Source organism: Crocodylus siamensis, chromosome 4 (assembly GCF_052110815.1).
Source record: "Crocodylus siamensis isolate JL-2025a chromosome 4, ASM5211081v1, whole genome shotgun sequence".
Classification (NCBI taxonomy): domain Eukaryota; kingdom Metazoa; phylum Chordata; order Crocodylia; family Crocodylidae; genus Crocodylus; species Crocodylus siamensis.
This window is the reverse complement of record NC_143398.1, coordinates 116,101,481-116,122,970: the sequence shown is the minus strand read 5'-3', so window position 1 is coordinate 116,122,970 and position 21,490 is coordinate 116,101,481. Positions and strand designations below refer to the sequence as shown.

The following is a 21,490-nucleotide window of genomic DNA, read 5'->3' as shown; positions in this document are numbered from 1 at the left end:
TTGGAGCCATTGGTCAAAACAGCCTTTGAAATAAGCCCTGGATCTACAGAAAGTAAACAGGAACAAGAACCATATGTCCAAAAAAATACTGGAGTAGGGGTGGGAAAAATACGGTCAAGTAATTTCATCCAGCCTATGGGTGGGTGCCCACCAATTAATTGTATTCCACCTACCCCACAGCTGCCCCTGGTGCACTCACATGAGGGTTGGGCTTTGCCCACCCCTGCTGGGGCAGCACACTGCATTCCCAACCTCATGTAGGGGACAGCCCGGCCCTGGCTCCAGCCACGCACAGCTTCTGAGTAGACCTGTTGTTGCCGCTGCTGAGGGAACTGCTTAGCTCCCCTGGCTCCTCCTCGTGTCTCTGCTGCAGCACTCCAAGCAGCAGGTAGGGAAGTGCTGGGGGGTGGGGAGAAGCTGTACCTGGGTGGAAGCGTGGAACCCAAGACCTGTGCCCAGCAAGGTAGGGGGAGTGTAGAGCCTGGTTTGGCTCGGTTCCATTGCATGGGATTCACATGCAGCTCCCAAGACTTGTATGCCACTGTGGGGAAGCCCTATGCGATGGAGCCAGCAGCCTTTGCCACTCTCTGCTCTCATATAAAGATCCCAGGACTCTGCGGTGATCCCTGCATGGATGGAGCCAGGCCAGCTCAGCGCTGCTCCCTGCTTCTCAGGTGGAATCCTGGGATGTGCACATGGTGGCAGGGAGCAGGGCCAGGCTGCTGGCTTCATCACACAGGACTCCCCTCTTGTGGCACACAGCTCTGGCCAGGTCCCAGGCGCTGTATGTGAGATGAGGGAAGCCTCGCATGATGGAGAGAGAGTGGCTGGGCCCTGCTCCCTTCTGCTGTGTGCAGCTTCTGGAAGTGGCTGAAGCTGTGCACCCACTGGGGGGTTCCACCTGTGTAGACCATAAGTGTCCTGAGGGCCTGCCACTCGCTGTTGCTACTGCAGGTGGCAGAGGATGTGCACCATGGGGGGGAGCATGTGGGGGAGCCCCACCCCCCACACAACCCCACATGCCCACAACTACACCCCCCACACATACCCACACCCACACATATGCATACCCCACTACACACAACCCCTGTCCCCCATGCACACCTCCCACACACTGTACAAAAGTAAAACTTTTTTATGCAATCACCTCTATATGTGCCATGCAAACAAATGTAAATCAAGACAAATATTTTCTGAAATAAAATTAAAATATGTTATGGTAGATGTTTGATTTTTAGCATAGCATTTGTTTTGTCTCTGGTTCCAAGATGGTTCCACTCCCTTCCTCTCCGTTCCCAAAAGGAGTACTTCTGGGAGCAAGGGGAGGGATTTCTAGTGGCAAAGGTCCCAGTATGGTGACCAGGGAGCAGGGCACCCATCAAGGCACAGGGCCACCCTTTCACCCCTCAACAGCTCACCAAAACTGATTAAGTGGCCCTCTAGCTGAAATAATTGTCCACCCCTGTATTAGAGTGACATATAGTCAGCTAAATGATTTAGAATTCTTCATATCAGAGAAAATTAGGGTTAGGACCTCAGGAGGTCACATCTAGTCCCTGCTCAAAGTAGAACCATCACCAACTAGATCATCCCAGACAGGCCTTAAAAATAAAAAAACTAAATTATCCCATCCAGGCCTTAAAAACCTTGGCAAGCTAGGCCTTAAAAACCTCCAAGGACAGAGATTCTACCACCTCTGTAGGTAACTTGTTCCAGTGCTTCACTACCCTCCTAGTGAGAAAGTGTTTCCTAATATCCAACCTAAACCTCCCGTGCTGCAGCCTTGAGACCATTATTTTGTCATCTGCCCAGAGAAGTCTAGCTCCATCCTCTTTGAAACCCCCCTTCAGGTAATTAAGAGCTGCTATCAAATCCCCTCCCAGTCTTCTCTTCTACAGACTAAATAAACTCAATTCCCCCAGCCTTTCCTCAGAAGTCATGTGCCCTAGCCCCTGAATTATTTGTGTTGCTCTCCACTGGACTCTCTCCAATTTGTCCACATCTTTTCTATCACGGGGGGCCCAAAACTAGACACAGTACTCTAGATCTGGCCTCACCAGTGCAGAATAGAGTGGAATAATTACTTCCCTCAATCTGCTGGCAAAGCTCCTACTAATGCAGCCCTGTATGCTGTTGGCTTTCTTGGCAACAAGGGCACGCTGCTGACTCATATCCACCTTATTGTCCACTGTAACCCCCAGATCCTTTTCTGCAGGGCTGCTGCCCAGCCAGTTGGTCCCCAGGTTGTAGTTGTGCATGGGATTGCTCAGTCCTAAGTGCAGGACTTGGCATTTGTCCTTGTTGAACCTCATGAGAGTCCTTTGGCCCAATCCTCCAATTTGTCTTGGCCACTCTGAATCTTAGCCCTACCCCCCAGCCTATCTACTATTCCCCCCGCCAGCTTGGTGTCATTTGTGAACTTTTTGAGGATACAATCCATCCCAACTCAGTTTGGCCTAAAATAAGGGAAGCTAAAAATACTAGCATAGTACTGTCTTAGAATTGGCAGTAGAGAGTGCCTGTTCTCAGGTTTCAATTAATTTCCAGTTTGAGTAAAAACTAAGCTTTGTATCAGTTCTTATTCACTGTCTGAGATATGATGGTGGCAATATCTAGTCAAATACAAGACGAGATTTTTCACGGAATCAACGTAAGGAAATCAAACCCTTCATCTTATACAAGGAAACTGCATTAAATATATGACCTATTTTTGAACAGCTGATGAAAGCAGCATGTGCTCAATAGTGGAAACCAAATATGAAGAAGATTAAAAGCAGACAACATTGTGCATAATTCTAAAGTGCATGGCCTATATTGGACAAACAAGGAGAGATTAGTACAGCCCATCTGAATAATAAAACACATAGTTTTGCCCACTGAGTGCAGTCCCCCTTAACACTGACTCACACACTGAGTTGTGCTGAGCTGCAGAATCACCATGGCTTGAAATGCTGTTCACTTTGCTGGGGCCCAGCCAACAAGCTATATTATGAACCTTTTGGCTTTGGATTAATATCATGCATAGTATATACTATGTATAAGTAAGTACCAAAGTCCTACATGAAAATGTGTTTATGGAGTACCTATGCTAAATTTTGCAGCAGTTTCAAAAAAGGTAAAATGCATCAATTCTGGATGAACTAAGTATGCGGGTAGTCTATAAACATTACCACAGCTATGTTTATTTCAAGGTCAGTTTTTTTCAAATATGTTCCTTCCATGTGCTCAGGGAGAGCAGGGGTCCGATGGTAAGGAAGGGAGGGGGGGTAGGGGCTGTAGTGGGAAGAAGTTGGGGTGCAGAGGGCAAAGGGGCTACCTGACCCCCAGATTTATTTTCCCTTCTGTAGCAGTGAGGCAGAACCAAATTCAACACAAATGGCCAATAGTTAGATTCTATACCTAGAAAATTATACCAAATTTATAAATTTTCCATATATAGAATCTAATTATTAGGGCAGTAAAGTAAATACAGTATTTAAAATATGAAGCAGTCCAGTGCCTCTGAATCTGCCATTAAATCTCCCTTCAGCTTGCTATTTCTTGAGGTAGCACTAGCTACTAGAAACTTCAGTAAGAGGATCACAGTTAAGCTTTGCCAAGCACATTATTTAAATTGCAAAAATAACTGAGGTTTTAGTGATATTTTTATTGGACCAACTGTATAATTGGGAGACAGGTTAGGTAAATTTTTGGGTCTAGTGCCCTTTTTCAGATTTGATTTTCAAGCCCAAAAGCTTGTCTAACATCTCCCCCAACTGTATGGTTTGTCTAACAAAAGATATCACCAAAACAACTTAACTTCTCATATATTTCCTTGGCCATCATGGCTACAACAACACTCCAACTCTACTTAAACTGAAGAGTTAGTCACTTGAAAGAAGAGGTGTGTGTCTTGACAAGGTAAATGCCTTCTGGGAAAAAAAATGATTACATAAAGGCCAACATATGCACAAAAGGGGTTATATTAAGGTTGCATTAGCATGGACAGTAAAATGAATATTTCAACTTTCCAAACCATGCTGTGTTAAAGGAGTTGTGACTTGCTGGGTGTACTGAAAAAGAAAAATAATACTAATAATAAGACTGAACATTTATAGCAATCATCTCATCCTCACAAATTACCAGGGTTTGAACCCTCAAACTTCAGCCCCCATAATTTGAGTTACAGGATTGACAAGGACAAGGGTACTTTAGGAAAATGAAGTGCTGCATCCAGAGAAGTGTTTTAGGGAGAAGTCGTGGGAGGGGTAGTGGAAGTAAGGAGGGACAGAGGGATGACTTCTGGCCACTAACCAGTAGCAGCTCCTCCTCCAGACCCTCCAGTGGCCAGCCACTGCTTCACTTCAATGGTTAATTTACATCTCCTTCCAGTTAGTGGCTCTTTAAGCACATCTGCCATTCAGAACCTTCATATACCACCAAGGTATATGTCTGGTGCCAATCTGTTTCCTTTCTACCTGGCTTTCTAGATGCAGACTATTTCTTAGGTGGTGCCTTCTAAAAGGCTGCATTATATCTTCTTAACCGAATGGTATGTCTACGCTGCTCAACGTTGTCTTTGACTATGCTAATGCCATACTCTGTGCCCTGGATTTCCCACACACCATATGGAAAACCTTATTAACAATCACCAGCAATCAAGGAATATTGCACACATTAGACAGCACACAACCCTGCATAGCATTACGTAGAACATTGCCTTTTAGTCCCTTAAGGGGTTAATTCTTCTCCCTCCAGCCTTAATGACATAAAAGACAGAAGTCTGCCCCATTCACAAACCCCACTATTACTAGTGTTTCCTTAGGTCAAGTTTCTCTAGGAGAGTACCTGTGCTTTTTTTTTTTTTTTACCTGATTTGATGGGACCACCAGACATACTCCAAACCCTACGTGGAAGAGCAGCTTTGGGGAGGGAAGGACATCTGTAGCTGGTTCTTTATTTCCCTAAGGCTTCATTATGCAATCATCCAAGCATTATGACTTTGAAGACATGAACCTAACTTTTTTGGCAGGAAGAAGAAATACCACAAGTGCTATACAGAAAATGCTCGTCAAATTAGGTTCACAAAAGACTGCACCAGTAAAGCAGAACTTACTGAATTTAACAGGTTGAATTGTAGAGCAGAATAAGAGAACCAGTCACCCTTACAAAGGCTAAAGCCACATACTAACACTTCCATTGCAAGTACAGGATAGTATATTGGCGCCATGACAGACACTATAGGGCATCTATAGACATTACATTTTTCTAGGTTTAATTCAGGCTACAACTGTCACTATATACATATGGACACCTGTAGTCTGAATTAAAATTGGCTCCAGTCTGAACTAACTAATCCTCATTGAATGAGAATTAAAGTAATGAAGACTAGGGCAGTCCACATTAGGCAAGTTAAACTGTATTAAACACGTATATATGATGATGGTTTTAGAAAAAACACTCATTAGGAACTCAGATAAGCAGATAGGTATTTCAAATATCAATCCACTCAAGGGAAACTCAGTTGGGTTTTTCCAACACAACAGAGCCTATCATGCACAAATTAACACCTTTTATAAAGTCATATGTACCAACGACACCTCACAGGCTGCGTCCAGAATGTGGCATAGCAGACACATCTGCAGCACTGTGTACCGCACATTCAGCTGTTCTCCAAGCTGCAAGGGAGCAGCATGGGGGGCAGGGGTGGGTTTAACCCCTGGATATCCAGGGATCAAAAAAGCCTGCACACAAATATAAAAAAACCAGAGCAGCATGTGCAAGGGCAGCACGTGCCACTCAGAACTGGAGCCTGGCCAGCCAGCACCACACTACAGGGAAAGTCAGGCTCTAAATGGCAGGATCGCCACTGCTGCAGTCTCAGGAGGACCCCAGAACCCCCGGTAAGGCTGCTGGGGCCAGCCCAGTGCGGGCCCCAAGCTCTCTTACCCCACCCAGAGTAACCTGGTGCATGGCACAGGTGTTCCCTGGGGACAACTAGCAGCTCCACAAGGTGTCCCGCTGCTTGTTGTCCCCAGGGGAAACAAACGTGCTCACTTGTATGAATGGGCCACAGTGACTAAGTATCAAGTCAGCTGCATGGCATTTTAGACAACTGCAACAATGTAGCATTGGTTACACAGGCTTATTATTGCCTCCTAATTACTTCCCACAGCATAAACTCACACACCTAGGCCAAGAGCTGAGTGTGTTACGGGACTGTCAATGATCATCTGTTAAACCTTAATTCAAGTTGAAATTTGATTTGAGCTGTGTGATATGAATCTGTTAACACGGCTTAGAAAACGCTGAACATGTCTACAAACAGGCTATATTCTTTGAACTTCAGTCTGCAATGCATTCTTTGACATTACTATTAACATTATTCCAGTTACAAATGGTGCATTCCAAATCATTAAGCAGGGAGTGTTAATGGAAATACTCCATTTATTGTGGATGCAGCTTCAGAATACAATGGTTGAACAAATCTTTTTATTGCAGCTATCAAAAGTATTTGAAAGATTCAGAGAGTGTGTACAATAACCCAAAACAAAAAGACAATTCATAGACAAAGCCAGGCACTCTTTGCACAGTTTCACTCCCTACAGGTAGCTAAATGCAGCTCTATATGTAAACAAGATGTTTCAGCTAAGCAGAGGAGCTCATCTTTGGACTGAAATACATTTTCCCCTCCTTTAAAAAAAAGTAAATCAGTTGCTACAAAAGATGACACGGTGAAAATGCACAAGAAAGCTCTTATGAATGCATTTATAGCTACTCTAATTGCCTTGTTTGTTCCACTCATACACTGTCAGATGTAAATGATAAACCTTATGTCATGTAAATTCAAACCAAGCTGACTTCTTATAGCCTTGTGTTTACTATATACAGATAAAGTATTTGGGATAGAGTTTAAAAAATAAGAACACTGTAAGAGAGAAGTGTGTTCAGTTTGAATACTTAAGTGTATCTAGTATACGGCACTGATGAATGGCAAGATTTAGTGTACAGTAATTTGAAACAAGCCCCAACTGTGTTTATTTTTTTATAGTAGTTTTTATATAAATTAAACTACAGTGTTTTATACAAGTGACTTATTTTTGACCCTCTATATCCTTATTTTTTTTGCTCTTAAAACTATAACTTTCTTTTTTAATTACCCATTATTGGGCTTCTGACATTTAAAAAAAATTAATACTTATCTCACCATTCCACTAATGGCATTTATGAAATCTTACTATAGAAAAGTGTGTGGTTTCATTTTTATTTTTTTAAAAAAGCTGTGATATTGGCTAATTATGTATGTTTATTACTAAATATAATACTCTACATGTATTAAAGCATTCTACCATTAGTAGTGCCTTAAAGCTAAACTTTGTAAAGCTATGTGTGTATATGTTCTAAATTGCAGTCAATTACTAGTCACTAACAAAAAAAAAAAAAGTATCAGTACCGCTGTCAGCTAACATAATCATCCAAATTTAGGTATTAACTTAAACTAGAATGGAAAAATTGATACTTTAAAAAAGTATAAAACAAAATTTCAACAAGTTATTGATGCAGTATTTTTCATGACATGGGCAACTTACAGAAAATATTACATTGTCAACTAAAGATACTTCTTCCATGCCTTAAAGTGCAGAAAGAAAGACTTCTGTATTCCAAAAGTAACCACTGTTTTTATAGGTTCACTGCACAACTTTTTCATGCAACTCAATTTGTACATGCAGTTTTGAGTTGATCTCTCATGTCAGTTGGAATTGCTGTTCAGCTACATAATTAGTTCTATCAGTAGAAAGGTCGATATATTTCACAGCATGGGTTTCTTTAGGAATAAAGGCTCTTGTGCAAAGGCAGTACTATTATGATGAATGTCTAGACTGATTATTAAATACAGTGCTAATATACATGGTTTTAACTGGGATAATGCAAAAAAAAAACATTTGGTAAATAAACATAAATATAAAAAGCACAATTTAGCACTTTTTTTTTTCAACTGAGTTGGTCCAGCATCTTTAGTAGCCTCTTACGGTTCTTTCTCAAATTGTCTCAAACCTGCTGAGAAAAAGAAACATCAGAAATTGCTTGAAGTTAAAGAAGTGTTTTTAAATTGTTGTAAAGCAGAATCTTCTTAACTTGTAAGAACAATAGGGCAATGGAACAAGTTGCCCAGGGAAGTTGCAGATTTTTCCTTTATATAAAAGCTTCCAAGAAAAGCCCTATATGCTCTCTGTCTAGAACGGCTTAGTAACAGCTAGTACTGCATCTGTTTAGGGGCTTTAGATTAGATGACCCTTAATGTCCCTTCCAACCATATGAATATGCCAATGCTATACAGAAGGCACAGTTCCCAAGTAACTCAAATATCTCTTCAGAGCACTTGTAAGAAGCAAGGCATAGTACAGACCTAACACCAAGCTTCTTGGCCAGTCAGTACACTCAGAAGTGCTCCATAGCTCCACTGGAGGAGCAAGATTTCATATGAGTATCCTTTCTAGTGAAAAACCTTTGAAGCAGATAGTGGGAGCACAATGGCCCTTCTATAAAGAAACTTCAGGTAGTACTACAAAGCATGTTCCCTATCCAGCATTTCCCAATGGTTGAGAGTTGCTGATGTGCTAAGTTAGATTCCATTCTGGTCATCTCTTGAGCATAGTTTTTAAAGCTACTTGCTGTGCTTGCAGTGGCAGGACACTGACAGTGACCTCATCCTCCTGCTTTACCTGTGGCCATTAAAGGGTATTATTAATGTATTTTGACTGCTGGTTGTGCACGAGGTTTGTTCCCAGAGTTTTAAGAACAAGTTAGACAAACATCTGTCTAGCGTGGTTTAGATAGGATGACCCTGCCTTGAGCAAGGTTTGGATTAGATGATCCCCTGAGGTCACTTCCTGTCCTACTTTTCTATGATTCTAAAACTCTACAATTCCCAGAATAAAGGACAGCTAACCAAAGTCTGGCACTTGGAACTTTTAATCTTAGTTCTTCTACTGACACCATCTCCACACATGATTTGGGGCAAATTACTTGGTAGTGTCATAATTGCTTAGATCTGGCCTACTCCCATAGAAATCAATGACAGAACAGACAGCATCTAGCGCTGTGTCATTCTGGATATTTTCCTTAATTTCCTTGTCAAATAAGAACAAAGCTCACCTGATAGGACAGGTAGTTTTTATATAATGCATTTAGTTTTCACAGTTCCTACAAACATGGTAGCTATTGTTACAAGACCAATTTCTAAATGCCAGAGTGATAAAGCCCACTATGCACACATTAACCTTTAGATTGAGTTTTGTATCTTTCAGTCTGCGGTGTAGATTGCCATTGTTTTCTCTTCAAGGCTAAATTGAAAGGATCCCGTTGGATAGGCTTCTTAATTTTATTAAACAGTTAAAACTGATCAGAGAACTCTTTGTTCCCCACCCTTGTATTTCTCAGAGGCTTGTTTCCTCTGGTTGGCATTCTTTGCTTTTTCCTTTCCAAACAGCCATCTCAAAATTCTCACGCTATACAACCCTAACATGGCCAAAATGGAAACGCTAAGCACAGCTTGCAGTGTGAGAAGGTACCAGTTTGCTGTGGCAGCCAGTGCAGGCCTGAGGCCAAGAGCATTTGAAGTCTGCTCAGATGAATTTACAGAGGTTGAAGGCACTCACTGATTTCCAAGATTAATTTTTTTAAAAAGCAGCAAGTGGCTGTTCATTTTTCTTGAGACTTTACTCTTAGCTGTTCGTATTGTTTAGCATTATTTTATGGGTTTGTTTTAAGATGTTTTGAAGGTTTCTATTTCAATGGAACCATTTAGATAAACAATGCTGTGACATTAGCCTCAATCAGCTAGTCGCTTTTTTTATTATTATAAATAAAAAATCAGATCCACTCCCACTACAGACTTTAAAAGGACTATTCCCAGACGCTTGACAACTTCTGTTAGTAAAATGACTGTCTCATTCTTTGGACCTCACAGAGTTTAATGGAAGGCTGCGGCTACATCAAATGTATTACATATGTTGTTCACACCAGGCTGAGAAAACAACTAGAGAACTATATTGATTTAGTCATCATAGAAGCCAGATTTGGACTTCTAACTCCAAAATATTTTCATGTTAGTTACGGAAGTGATAATTGCAACTAATTTGTTTGAAAGGCAAAGGAAGCAATTTCTTTTTATTACCATTAATGGTATTATCATTTTAAAAGCTGTATACGTCTGTATGAAAATGTGGAAAGGCTTCCATTTAATGTTCAGGAGAATAATTAGCCTCACTTACCATTAGTCTCTGACTTTTTCCCCATAGTCGTTACCTGCATTGAAAAAAAATCCATTTTTAAATAAGATTTTTTATATATATATATATATATATATATATAAAAAGAATTATTATGAAGAATTATTATTATTCATAATGGAAACATTCATTCCTAGCAAAGGACTAACACTTAGTTCTTCATAAAAGGGACTTAAAAATTCAGTGCTGCATAGACCTTTTGCTGGCCTATGGTGATGTTACCTTAGTAGTAGAAGTTGTCTTTTCAACTGACTGCTTCTCCCAGAGATTACGTTTGCCGGATACATCTCCTGGTCTTAAATCCTGTTTTATTTTTGGAAGAGAAGCAAGAGAATAGAAACCAAGATTAGTTCAAATTTGTGTTATTAAGGCAAATTAAGGGCTGTGTTGCCCAACAGGAACTTCCCACAGGAACACCCACACGAGAACTGTGCAAATCCCACTCATGACAGTTTTTCACATAAGAACAGGGACTGATGGCAAAGTTTGGCCTGAAGAACCTTTATTTACACATTATGTACATCCTTTTTTTGCTTCTGTGATATATGCCATACAAGCAGGTATGAGCAAAGAAGGGAAAATACGGCTTTTTTTCATTTCTAAGACAGAGAATGGGTTCAACAGCCATTCCGTAAGTAGCAGAGACAGCAGCTGGTATTTTATTTCCTCAGTGCCTCTTAAGTGCAAAGACAATGGTTTTTGTGTTTTTTTCTCTTAAAGACAGTAAATGTAAAAGGAAACACTTTATGAACACCCAAAACAATGCACAACATTTTTTCTCACTGTATAGCAAGATTTACATAATGGCCATTCACATATTCACCCCGGATGCATGTGTACTGCTCTGCAAAATTCTGCAGTCAGGTGGATTTACAGTTCTGTAACAACAGAATTTATTGTATTATTGCAATCCAACCTCCAGACAGAGGCCTGTCCACATCTCCCAAAGTCTAGTAGACAAAGTCCAGCCAGGGATCATGGATATACTTCAATAAGCTGTGACTCTCTAGAATGTGCCAAAAACAAAGCTACAGAAGTTACAATTGTTGCTGGGCAATTTTTGACCTCCAAAAAAAAATTGTTCAACAATACTGACAGCACAAATCTCCAAAGGACTGGCCACATGACTCACTTCTCCAGTATAAAACTGAAAGAAATCTCATGGGTCAGAGTCCTATCCTCTGCTGTTGTAGACAAATCGCGTATTATCTCCCAAACTCAAAAGGCTTCGTCTTACAACTAGACAGCAATTTTACTCCCCACCTCCATCCTCCCCATCGCCCCGTGAGGAGGCTGTTCCTGAACTTCATGTCTCCAACAGTTGGCAAAGAACATTGTTTTAGATTTTGGGAAAGAAAGAAGGAAGGACAGCTATGCCTTAGGGCTGGGGAGGAAGAAAAAAAGAGGTGGCTTAGGAATGGAGACCATCGTGATTTATAAATAGCCTTAAAACCCTAGATTTACACCTGTATAATTGCTCAGAGTAAATTATAAACAAATTTACCTGACCAGCTTAGCAAAGAGGCCCCCCCAATCCAAAAAAAAACAGAAGGCAAGCAGGCATCTAGAGGAGTCCACTCAAGGAGAGAGACTGAAAGGAAAGAACAATCCGCTGAGAGACAGAAAGAGAGAGAGAGAGATGGTTGAGGAAAGGAGAGGTTAGATCCAGGTTCTCACTGTCATTTAGAAAAAGGAAAGAAAGTTTTAAAAATATAAGAGTTTGCCTCTATGCTAATTTATTTTAACTGCTGTTGAGCACTTATCACAGTTTGGGGAGGAAGGGGGTTCTTTATTCAGGCACTGTGGTTACACAGTGTTACACAGCTGTTGACAAATGCTGATTTACAAAGAGCAGCCATTGCAAATTATAAGCAAACCTATTAAAAGATAACAGATACGTAAATCAAAAAAAACATATGCTACATTAGCGGGGAGATACCTTATTTACTGAGCAGACAACACAACAGACATCAGGAGAAGGCTTCTTTCAATAAAACACCAAAATCATCATTACTTATGATGCAACTGAAGTTTACGCCCAGCCCTTTTCCTCTGCCGTGTTCCCATTCCTGTTTTTTCCTCTGTGAAATGCTCTCAGCCTATTTTTCCCTACTTGGCTGTGAGGAGGGGGCATTGGTTTGTGCCTCCATCCTTCATTTGTGGCTGTATCTGCCAGAAAGCCCCACACTCCACTAATGAAGGCAGCTACTGGAGGTCCGGACCAGGCACTCTTTGTAGCTGAGGTGAGCAATCCTACGGTAGCTGCTCCTGCAGTCACTGAAGCAGGGATTACTATGGCAACAGAGATAAAATCTGGCAGCCTTCAGGGATACAGCTTGTAGCTATGTTGGTCTAAAAAGCAGAGGCAGACAACTCTCGGGCTTGAGGTGATATCTTTTATTAAACCAACTAAATAATAACAAAAAAAATTCTTTGCAAGCTTTCAGGTACAAACCCTTTGGATACAAACGATATCCCTGAAAGATGGAAGGTACTGTAATTAGCCATTTAGAAATGTAAACTTCATTGCTAAGCAGGAAATAAGAAAAATTCAACTCCCTGCCTGACATCTGACCTTCAGGAAAGAAACCTGCTGGAGCCATGTCTCAGCCTAATCTGCATATTCACAAAGAAACTTTTCCACAAATGGACTTTGAAACCCAGGGGAACCTCACCATCCTTAAGGGGATCCTGGTGTCAAAAAAAAACTGTGATAAAAAAGATGAAATCCTGTATGCAGCATGTGTCACCCGAAACTGGAGCCTGGCCAGGTGTAGCCATGCTTCAGCTGCCGGCCAGGCTCCCTGCTGCGGGATCACCGTGGGTGCAGCCCCCAGAGGCCCCCAGGACCCCAGGTGCTGGCTCCAGCCTCCCCTACCCCACCTGGGGCAACATGACGCATGCCAGAGTGCACATGCATGGGCATCCCTGAGGATAAGTATCAGCGGCACATATTGTGCCACTGCTCTTGTCCCTGGGGACAGTCCCCAAGTGTCCTAGATCCTAGCAATGCCACTCCTCACCAGCCCTCTAGTGACAAGTCAAAGCTTTGGAGGCAAGAAACTCTATTAACCTTTAACAAGTGACTGCTCACAGCACGTTCTAACTTTAACACCACTTATCGTCACTTCCAGAGATTTAGTGTAACATGTAACTTCATCCCTATTTACCAGCCTTAGTGTTTCTGTAAACTTGAGAATCTTGGTAGGGAAACGTCCTACCATCCCTTCCACAGGACTATCTAATTTCTTGACCTAGCAGATTTACCTTATTGCTTTCTCCCATTGGCACAAATGAGAACCCATACTCCAAAAGCCAAGTGTTGTAGATCTACTTACCGAAGGTTTTGGAGCAGGCGATTTGTTGCTCTCTGGGGTCTTGGTTAGCCATTCATTGATACGACTGGAAACACCAACCTTCAGTCCAGCTGTTTCCTGCAAAATAACCATTTACCAATTTAACTGGATTTTTTTTTAATGTAATCCTGCCTAACAGATCCATAGTTCAGGGTTAAAGAAAAATCAAATCCCCAAACTGAAGAAAAATTTCTCCCCGAAGTCTGTGACTGTTTGGAATTCATCCTGTATAGTGTGAAGATATTACACGTCCCAAGTGAAAAGCACTTTAGCCTAAATTCCAATATACCAGAGACCTAAACATCAAAACAAGTTGTTAATGTAATTTCTTAAGATACACAGCAAAAGTGGTCACCACTGGCTCTGAACTTAGCCGACAGCACCTAAATCAATGCCTGCTGGTTCTGTTGACACTTGCTGAGCATCTTTCAGCTCACATGGACCTCTGGTTTATAAATTTAGAGAGAGATGATACAATATACCTTTGCAAATACCCCCATGAAAAACAAGCTGGAAGCAGTCAGACTACAATCTAAGCCACTTAAGACTCTTCTGGGTAAACTGGCAACCATTTAAATTGTGCATATAGCACAAGCCATTTCCAAATCCCATTGATCTCAATATTAAAGAAGCTGCTTAAGCCAATTAAAATTAAACAGCTAGTTCAACAGCAGGCACAGTATGCTCTCAGTCTTTCCCACCTCATCAATGCTGGTTTCACTGTTACTCAGAACCTGTCCTCAGCCTCTAAAGTCTTGACACTTTACGAAGGTTTGTCACACTGATACTCACAGAGCCTTGCCTCTAACATGAGCCTTGAAAATGACATTTTCAGGGTTGTTATCAACACAGCACTGACACCAGGTGAGCTAAGCTAGAAGGATTACCCACCCATCCCACATTTCAGGCAAGTTTTTGATTGTCAGACTAACCCATTTCATAAAGCTTAGACTATGTAAGAATTTGCATCATAAAACAGCCATCACAACTCAGAGAGCCTCTTTACATAGTTTGAGCTTCTCAGTTGTAGCTGTCAGATATGACATGTGGTGTCCCAGCAGGAACTTTATAACTAAACCCACTATGGCACTAAATTCCCCGCATTGCCTAATGTTGTAGTCAATCTCAAACTGGTAGCTGGGTATTTGTGGACCCAATCCTTCAAGATGCTGAACCTCTTTCTTTTCCAATGACTTTGACAGGACTGCTCAGAGGAACGAATACTCACAGAAGTATGGAGTGCAGAATCAGGTCCTATATAAACAATAGGCAAAACAGAAATATATACCTTATTGGGTGTCCCTGTCCCAGAAGGTGATGAGAAAACATTCCCTTTCTCCCACATGCTTTTAATGTTACGAACACCCTCAGCTGGGACTGGAAGATCAGAGGCTGCTGGCTTGGTAGGTTTTGAAGCCTTGGTGCCCTGCAAGAGACAGACTACTTTGTGCTTAAAATTAAAACTGGTGTCAGGAGTGATCTAGAGCCCTGGAGCTTTACTGAGCAATACATTGCATGTTAACTAGCAATATGTTCTACTGATGACAATATGAAGTGACGAAGAGAAAGATTTCTTAGAAAGAATATGGTTGAAGTCCTCACCCATTTTTAAATACAGTTGTGTCCAACACTACAATAGGCTAATTTATGGGAACCACATTCCTGCAGATTTTGTGCACATGCATTTACAAGGTTTGTGGTAAACTGCAAAAGAACACATGCTCACAAAACTGTGCTGACCCCTGAGTTTGCCCTGCACCCTCTCAAGCATATCCATCTCCCTCAGAAAAAATTGTCTCTGGTTGCTACATAAGTAAAAAGGGAAGGATACTCTGAGAGAAAGGCCCTAATAAAGATTGATAAATACAGTGTATTCCACTTTCTCCCTCTGATGCTAACAAGTTATTACTTTCTTAAACCTTTGGGACAGACTTCAGGAGCTGAAAGTATCTGTAAGATGGGACAGTTTTACAGGGTTACCAAATATTAGTGCCAGCCTCTCTATAGCCACAGTCTCTGACAGTCACAAGTATTGTAAAGTATATGCTTAATTGCATATCAATTTAAGACTGCATATCCCTGTTGAAAAAAATCAGCAATTCTGCATCAGCACATTGGGTGTTTTTACACGTGCCTCATGCTCTGGGGATGGGAAGGGAGCAGAGGGAAGAGTGCTTTAATTAAAGCAGCTGCAAAAGCCACTTTAGTTAAAGCGCCCACACCATCTCAAGAATCAGTATCTCTGGGCCCCACACCATTTTGAAATGTGGGGCACTGATACATGAGACGTGGAGGCTGGCTGTAGCACGCTCTAGCAGACTCAATTAATCACAGAACTTCAGAGCAGTAATTACAACACGTTGGAGCTGCCTCCGGGCATGTCTACAGGTACCCATTAAAATTAGATGGTGGCTGTACAGTGGCCAGTCACATTGTTTCAAAACTCTGCCCTACTTCTCCAGCATGAAAAGCCAACTTGTATGTCACAAAGAGCCAATTCACCCATGTACTCAACGCACACATCAGTCCAGATTTACTGAACTCAACAGAGCACCAATCACTGATGCTCGTTGTTCCAATGTTTCTGGCATGGCAACACCAGAGCTCCCTGTTGAAAGAATCCCACCTTGTGGAAGGATGGGGCTATTGTTACACCCTCACACATTCATCTGTAGGTGTCTAATACAATGTCAGGACACATGGTAAAGTTTTAGGCCCTTTGAACTTGTTACACTTATGACTTACTCAGATTCCAAAGGGAAAGAGGACAGTTGTAAGACACCCATTCTGTACCACTTCTTTAAATTTAACAGTGTCCAGGTGAACAAGGACAATGATAAGGACTGGGTGTTTTTTTCAGGGCTTCAACCTGAATAGGGTATAGCATCTACACCATGTGCTCTTTTCCTTATCTAAGTTACAATGGTACTAAAAACAAGACTGATTCTTTAACACAGTCACATAACAAAGTTTATTGTGCTCTCTTCCTCTCCTTCCTCATTTGGCATCCGCAGCAAGGTTTGTACCCTAGGCAAAACCCTACCAGGGCTTGTGGAAGGAGCAGGGAAAATGGGGGTGTGCTACTGAGTGCCAGAGGAAAAAGTGAGCTGAGTGAGCCGAAGCCTTACCTTCCCCAGGGATTTAAAATCCCTAGGCTGCTGGCTGCTGTACCATGGTATGGGATCCCCACAGGGCTGCCACCCTGGTGCCCCCTCTAAGTTGGCATCCAGCATGGTGCCCCACTTGTCCCCACCCCTTGTGTTACTTTTACTACCTGTGCAGGGTGGTAAAACTGTCTCAACAGAGACTATACTACAAAGAATTCATGGAGGCCTGTTCTTATGGTCAGACTACAGAACTAGGAGCTGAAGATGTGGACTCTGTTCCTGGCTCTGGTATGGAGTCACTCTCTGATCCTATCATGAGTCACACATCTTTGGTTAAGCCCTCCTGTCTTTTAGGAAGGCAGGGACAGGAAGGTGCCTAATATATGAGGATGCTGGGCTGAGTACTTTACTGGTTTTTAGAGGCCTTCAAACCCCCATCTAGAACAGCAGATGCAACTAAGGCTTTAGACAGAAGCAGGAAAATGTAGCGATAAAGGAGCTGCAGAATTGTGAAGGCTGCTTCAGGTAAGTGTGAACACTTAGATGCTAAAAGATGATCTGATTAGAACAGCCACAAAAGCAATCGCCTGCTTCAGTTAATACAGTTCCACATACCTCAATTGCACTTGTGTATTGCTCAAGTCGGCTGTCAATCTTGGAGACAACTGTTGCAGAGTGAGTGGGCTTTGCACCACTGTTTGGGGTAGGGATTAAAAAGAAAGATATGATTACTCTGATCAAGCACTTTCCAGCTTTGATTTAACCTATTTATTTTATTGTAACTAGCAGTTTATTACTTTACCTCTTCTGAGCGGATTTGTTCAAAAACTCTGCTCGTTCTTCAATCTACAAAAAGAAAAAAAGAAGTGCTATATATTTTCATCAATAACATGAGCAGCCTGATACAATAGAAGGGTGATACACAACTTTAAAGAGCAAAAGAAGAGAACCAGAAAAGGAGAATCAGCTTCAGATTCAAACCACTGCAGTCACGTAAACACAGGTTCAGAGATAGACTTATATTAGGCTTCTGTTCTGCAAGAAACATGCAAGATTTAAGGAACTATGCATATTCCTTCATTTACATCTCGCATAGTCTTCAACACTATCCAAGGACATAATTTTTTCAGGATTAAGTCCCAAGTACAGCAGAGCTGGAAGTAAACGGAGAATAGGTTATGTCACTAAAAGGAACTTCTATTATATCCCAAATTCACTCCTCCTTCAAAAGCAGCATGAAAATATAATTGCTTCTTTTGAAAGAGAGGCAAATGCAATACATTTGCCAAAATAGAGATACTAAAAAGCCGTATCTGGAGTTGGGCCACATGTCCCATGCTATGCAGTTTTAATGACAGCCAAGTTAATTTTGAATTCAAAGTGCATTTTGTTCATGTACAATTTGGTCATTTTTGAGTCAATATTTGACAGCTGTTATCACACAGCAACATCTTGCAAACTGAAATAATTCTGCATTTCTATAGGGAAATCACATGTCAGCTCCAGTACAGGTGAATTGTGAAGGTTTCAGGAAGATATACTAAACCTCTGAATAGTATAAGGAGAAAGAAAGGACTATAAGGAATTTCAAAGCATTTCATACAAGCTTTGCTTGCATTCTGCGCTTTGGGAAGCCAGAGGCAGATACGACAGCCAGCATAATCAGCTGAAAGGACTTCATAATCCGCATCTTTTTTCTCTTCTTATTCTCAGCAGTTATCTGGACTCACCCCTGCTTGATCCTCCCACATCCTATCTCAGGCACTCCCATTTAGGAGTGATAAAACAGAGGTAACTCTAGGGGATATAAATAACCTCCAGTTAGTCCAGAATTTAGGTTAACTGGGATTTTCCAGTTTATCTCTATGTCAATTGTCTGCATGTTATTTTAATGGTGACTATTGCAGTACTGGTGTCTTTAAAGCTGAGGTAGTGTAAACTAAAGACCATTCATTAAAATGGTTCTAGGATTTCCCCTGCACCCTTCCACACTCAAGCAACATAAAATGATGACCCTTTATTGTTGTGTGAGGACAAGCTGGCAACAACCTGTTCCAACTTTAATACCGCTTCAATCAGAGTTAATGTTGGAGTATTTTTAAAGCATCTGTACCATTCCCAGAATGTCCACCTGTAACAATTAGACAATAATTCATGGTTCAAATATTAAAAAGTTCTGTGGAACACAGAAGCCAGAATTCAATCAAGATCACTTGACACTGACAAATTAGCAAAGTAGATCAGTGGTACCAAACACATTTCACAGGCCGATTAGTGGCCTGGGGTCAGCCCATGGGCCCAATCCGGCACATAGGGCTGCATCATCTGGCCAATGGGGTTCCCCATGGGCCTGGAAATTTGGCAGCAGGACAAGCAGCAGCAACAAAGTTAATTAATTGCTGCTATGACTCCAGGAACCACAGCAAATAACATTGCCACTGCACCCCAGCTGCCAAATTTCCAGAGCCATGGGGAGCCTTATGAGCTAGATGATATGGTTCCATGGGCTGGATCTGGCCTAAGGGCCATATCTCAGTCACTCCTGAACTGGACAAATTCCAGTCAGTTCATCTGTGGATCAGGACACGTGTACTTCTGGAGCCATTTCAAAAGGGCAGCAGCTGTTATGTTATGGGTAGACAAGACAGAAATAATTCAAATGTAGTAAAACTGCTCCAGCTTTAACTCTAAATGAAGCAGTGCTAAAGGTTGAGCAGCTGTACTACATTTGTACCCTCTTTGGCTTGTCCACCCCTAACAGTTGCTGCCCTTCTGAAACTTCCCCTTTCTGAAATGCTTCCAAATGCATGTGTGTTCACACCCTATGTTTTAGAAGCATACCAAAAGTCCAGTCCTCATCTAAGGGTATGCACAAACATACATTTGTAGCAGCTTCAAAAGGGAAGGGGGAACTTCTGTGACTGCTACATATGCATGAGTCTGTAGTAAATGCATCAAAACCACTCCAACTTTAGCCCTGCTTCATCCAAGGCCAAAATTGGGGCCATTTAGCTACAGGATTACGCACACATACCAGTTACACTGTAACAGCTGCTGCAAGCACTTAAGCAGCTGCTTTTCCTTCCCTTCTGCAGCTGCTACAAATATACATTTGCCCATACTCTAAGAACTAAGCTATACACAAGGACTGATGCAAAAGATGGACAAATATTATTTGTCCATGTAGGAGCAATCCAAATACTGTACATTTGCTGTTTCTTCAAACAGTCACAAGGTGGCAGCAATACATCGACTAGGGAGGCCAAGATGACTATATATGTTCACAAATTTCTTCCTCTGCTATGTTCAACTTTTTAGAAATGGATTTTTACCCAAAAGAAATACAGTAGAAGTTTTCATTGGTGAACTGATTTGTGATGTTATCTTAAGCAGGTAAACTCTTTCCAACCATTTTACAATATATCAAGACAAAAATTCAAACGCTGCCCACCAGCAACAAAACCCAGCTTAAAATTAAATTTATTACAAGCCTGTTTGGTGATGGGAAAATGCTACAAGAGAAATGGGGCTAACAACTGAAGGTCAGGTGGACTTACTTTTTGGCTCTCTTACAAGCAATTATGGTCTGAACAAATATTTAACATGGAGCTGCTCTGTTATTATAAGAAGCCTGTATTTTCTTACTGCACTCAGTTCTTGATAATAAATATGATCTAAATGGGACTTCTAAAGAAGACTGCTGTACATACACTATAGAAGCAAAGGCCCTGATTTTTCATGAGCTCTGCACAAACAGATCTATCCCATATCAGTGGGGTGAGGCCTCAATAATTGGTTCATAGAGTCTCCTGGTTGAAAAATGTAATTAAATCTGATATCTAATTGACAAACAGTCCTTCTAAAATTGGTTCCTTTTTTAAGGGTTTAAAGGTATTTTGCTGCTCACAGACAATTTTTCTAGAGTTTTCTAGAGTTTCACTAAGGTGAAAAGACATGTCCAGCAGTTACCCTTCCTTTCATTATTGGTGTACCACCTTTTCACCCAAACAGGCACACAGCTGCACCTGAGGATCTGAGGGATAGGGAAGGACAATTGTTCTGGGGCAAATGCTAAAAGTAGTCCATGATTCTTAGGAGCTCTTTCTGCACTTGAAAGGGCATCAGGGGTGAGGGAGGGTGGTAGGTGGGGTTCCTGAGAAAGAAAAAAGATAAATGGAAAAGAAGGCAGGAACAGAATTAGAATCCTTAGGACAGGGCATAGTTTTCTATCCTCCAGAATAGCATACTGTAACAGCTAATGGTTGTTGAATTTTCCCTGCTCTCACATGAAGATTTGACCTGGAGCCCTATCCCAGGAGAGCCCTCAATTTAAAAAAACATTTTTTTGCATGCATTAAAGAGCAATTAATCCATTTGGTCCAAATGCAGTATGGCAACATGCAGAGAACTAAGCCACTCAATCTACCACACACTTAGCACTCGTCATGCATACAATTAGGAATGTGAGGCACATACGGTAAACAATATTACAAAATAGATCTGTAAAACAAATAGGAAAAGCAAGATGGTTAACATGAATGGCAAACACTTCCTGAAGCTCTGACCAGTATTAAACATAATCGCTTTGCTACAATATCTTTGTAAAGGCCTGTAATAGGGAGCCACAAGCTCCCATTATTTTAAGGGAGAAACATCAGTGAGGATCCCCAGGCACCCATTATGTGCTAGCTGCAGGGGAGCAGGCAACCAAGGATCCATAGGCTATGAGTGCCTATTGCAGGGCTAGCAGCCCAGT

General features: G+C 41.5%; 1 protein-coding gene across 5 annotated transcripts in view; it reads right to left on the bottom strand.

Moving 5' to 3' along the window:
• Window positions 1-6,449: 6,449 nt before the first annotated feature.
• CALD1 (caldesmon 1) overlaps window positions 6,450-21,490 on the bottom strand; it is a 280,641-nt gene continuing 265,600 nt past the window's right edge. For 3 of the 5 annotated variants that reach the window (XM_090043515.1, XM_090043516.1, XM_090043518.1), the window contains 7 exons: window positions 17,537-17,580; window positions 17,350-17,428; window positions 14,916-15,053; window positions 13,610-13,705; window positions 10,494-10,574; window positions 10,254-10,287; window positions 6,450-8,037 (listed from right to left, as the gene is read on the bottom strand). In XM_090043515.1, coding sequence (XP_089899641.1) covers window positions 8,006-8,037; window positions 10,254-10,287; window positions 10,494-10,574; window positions 13,610-13,705; window positions 14,916-15,053; window positions 17,350-17,428; window positions 17,537-17,580 — 504 coding nt within the window. In that variant the 3' untranslated portion in view covers window positions 6,450-8,005. The remainder of the gene's footprint in view (window positions 8,038-10,253; window positions 10,288-10,493; window positions 10,575-13,609; window positions 13,706-14,915; window positions 15,054-17,349; window positions 17,429-17,536; window positions 17,581-21,490) is intronic. The other 2 variants (XM_090043519.1, XM_090043517.1) reach the window with 1 other exon arrangement.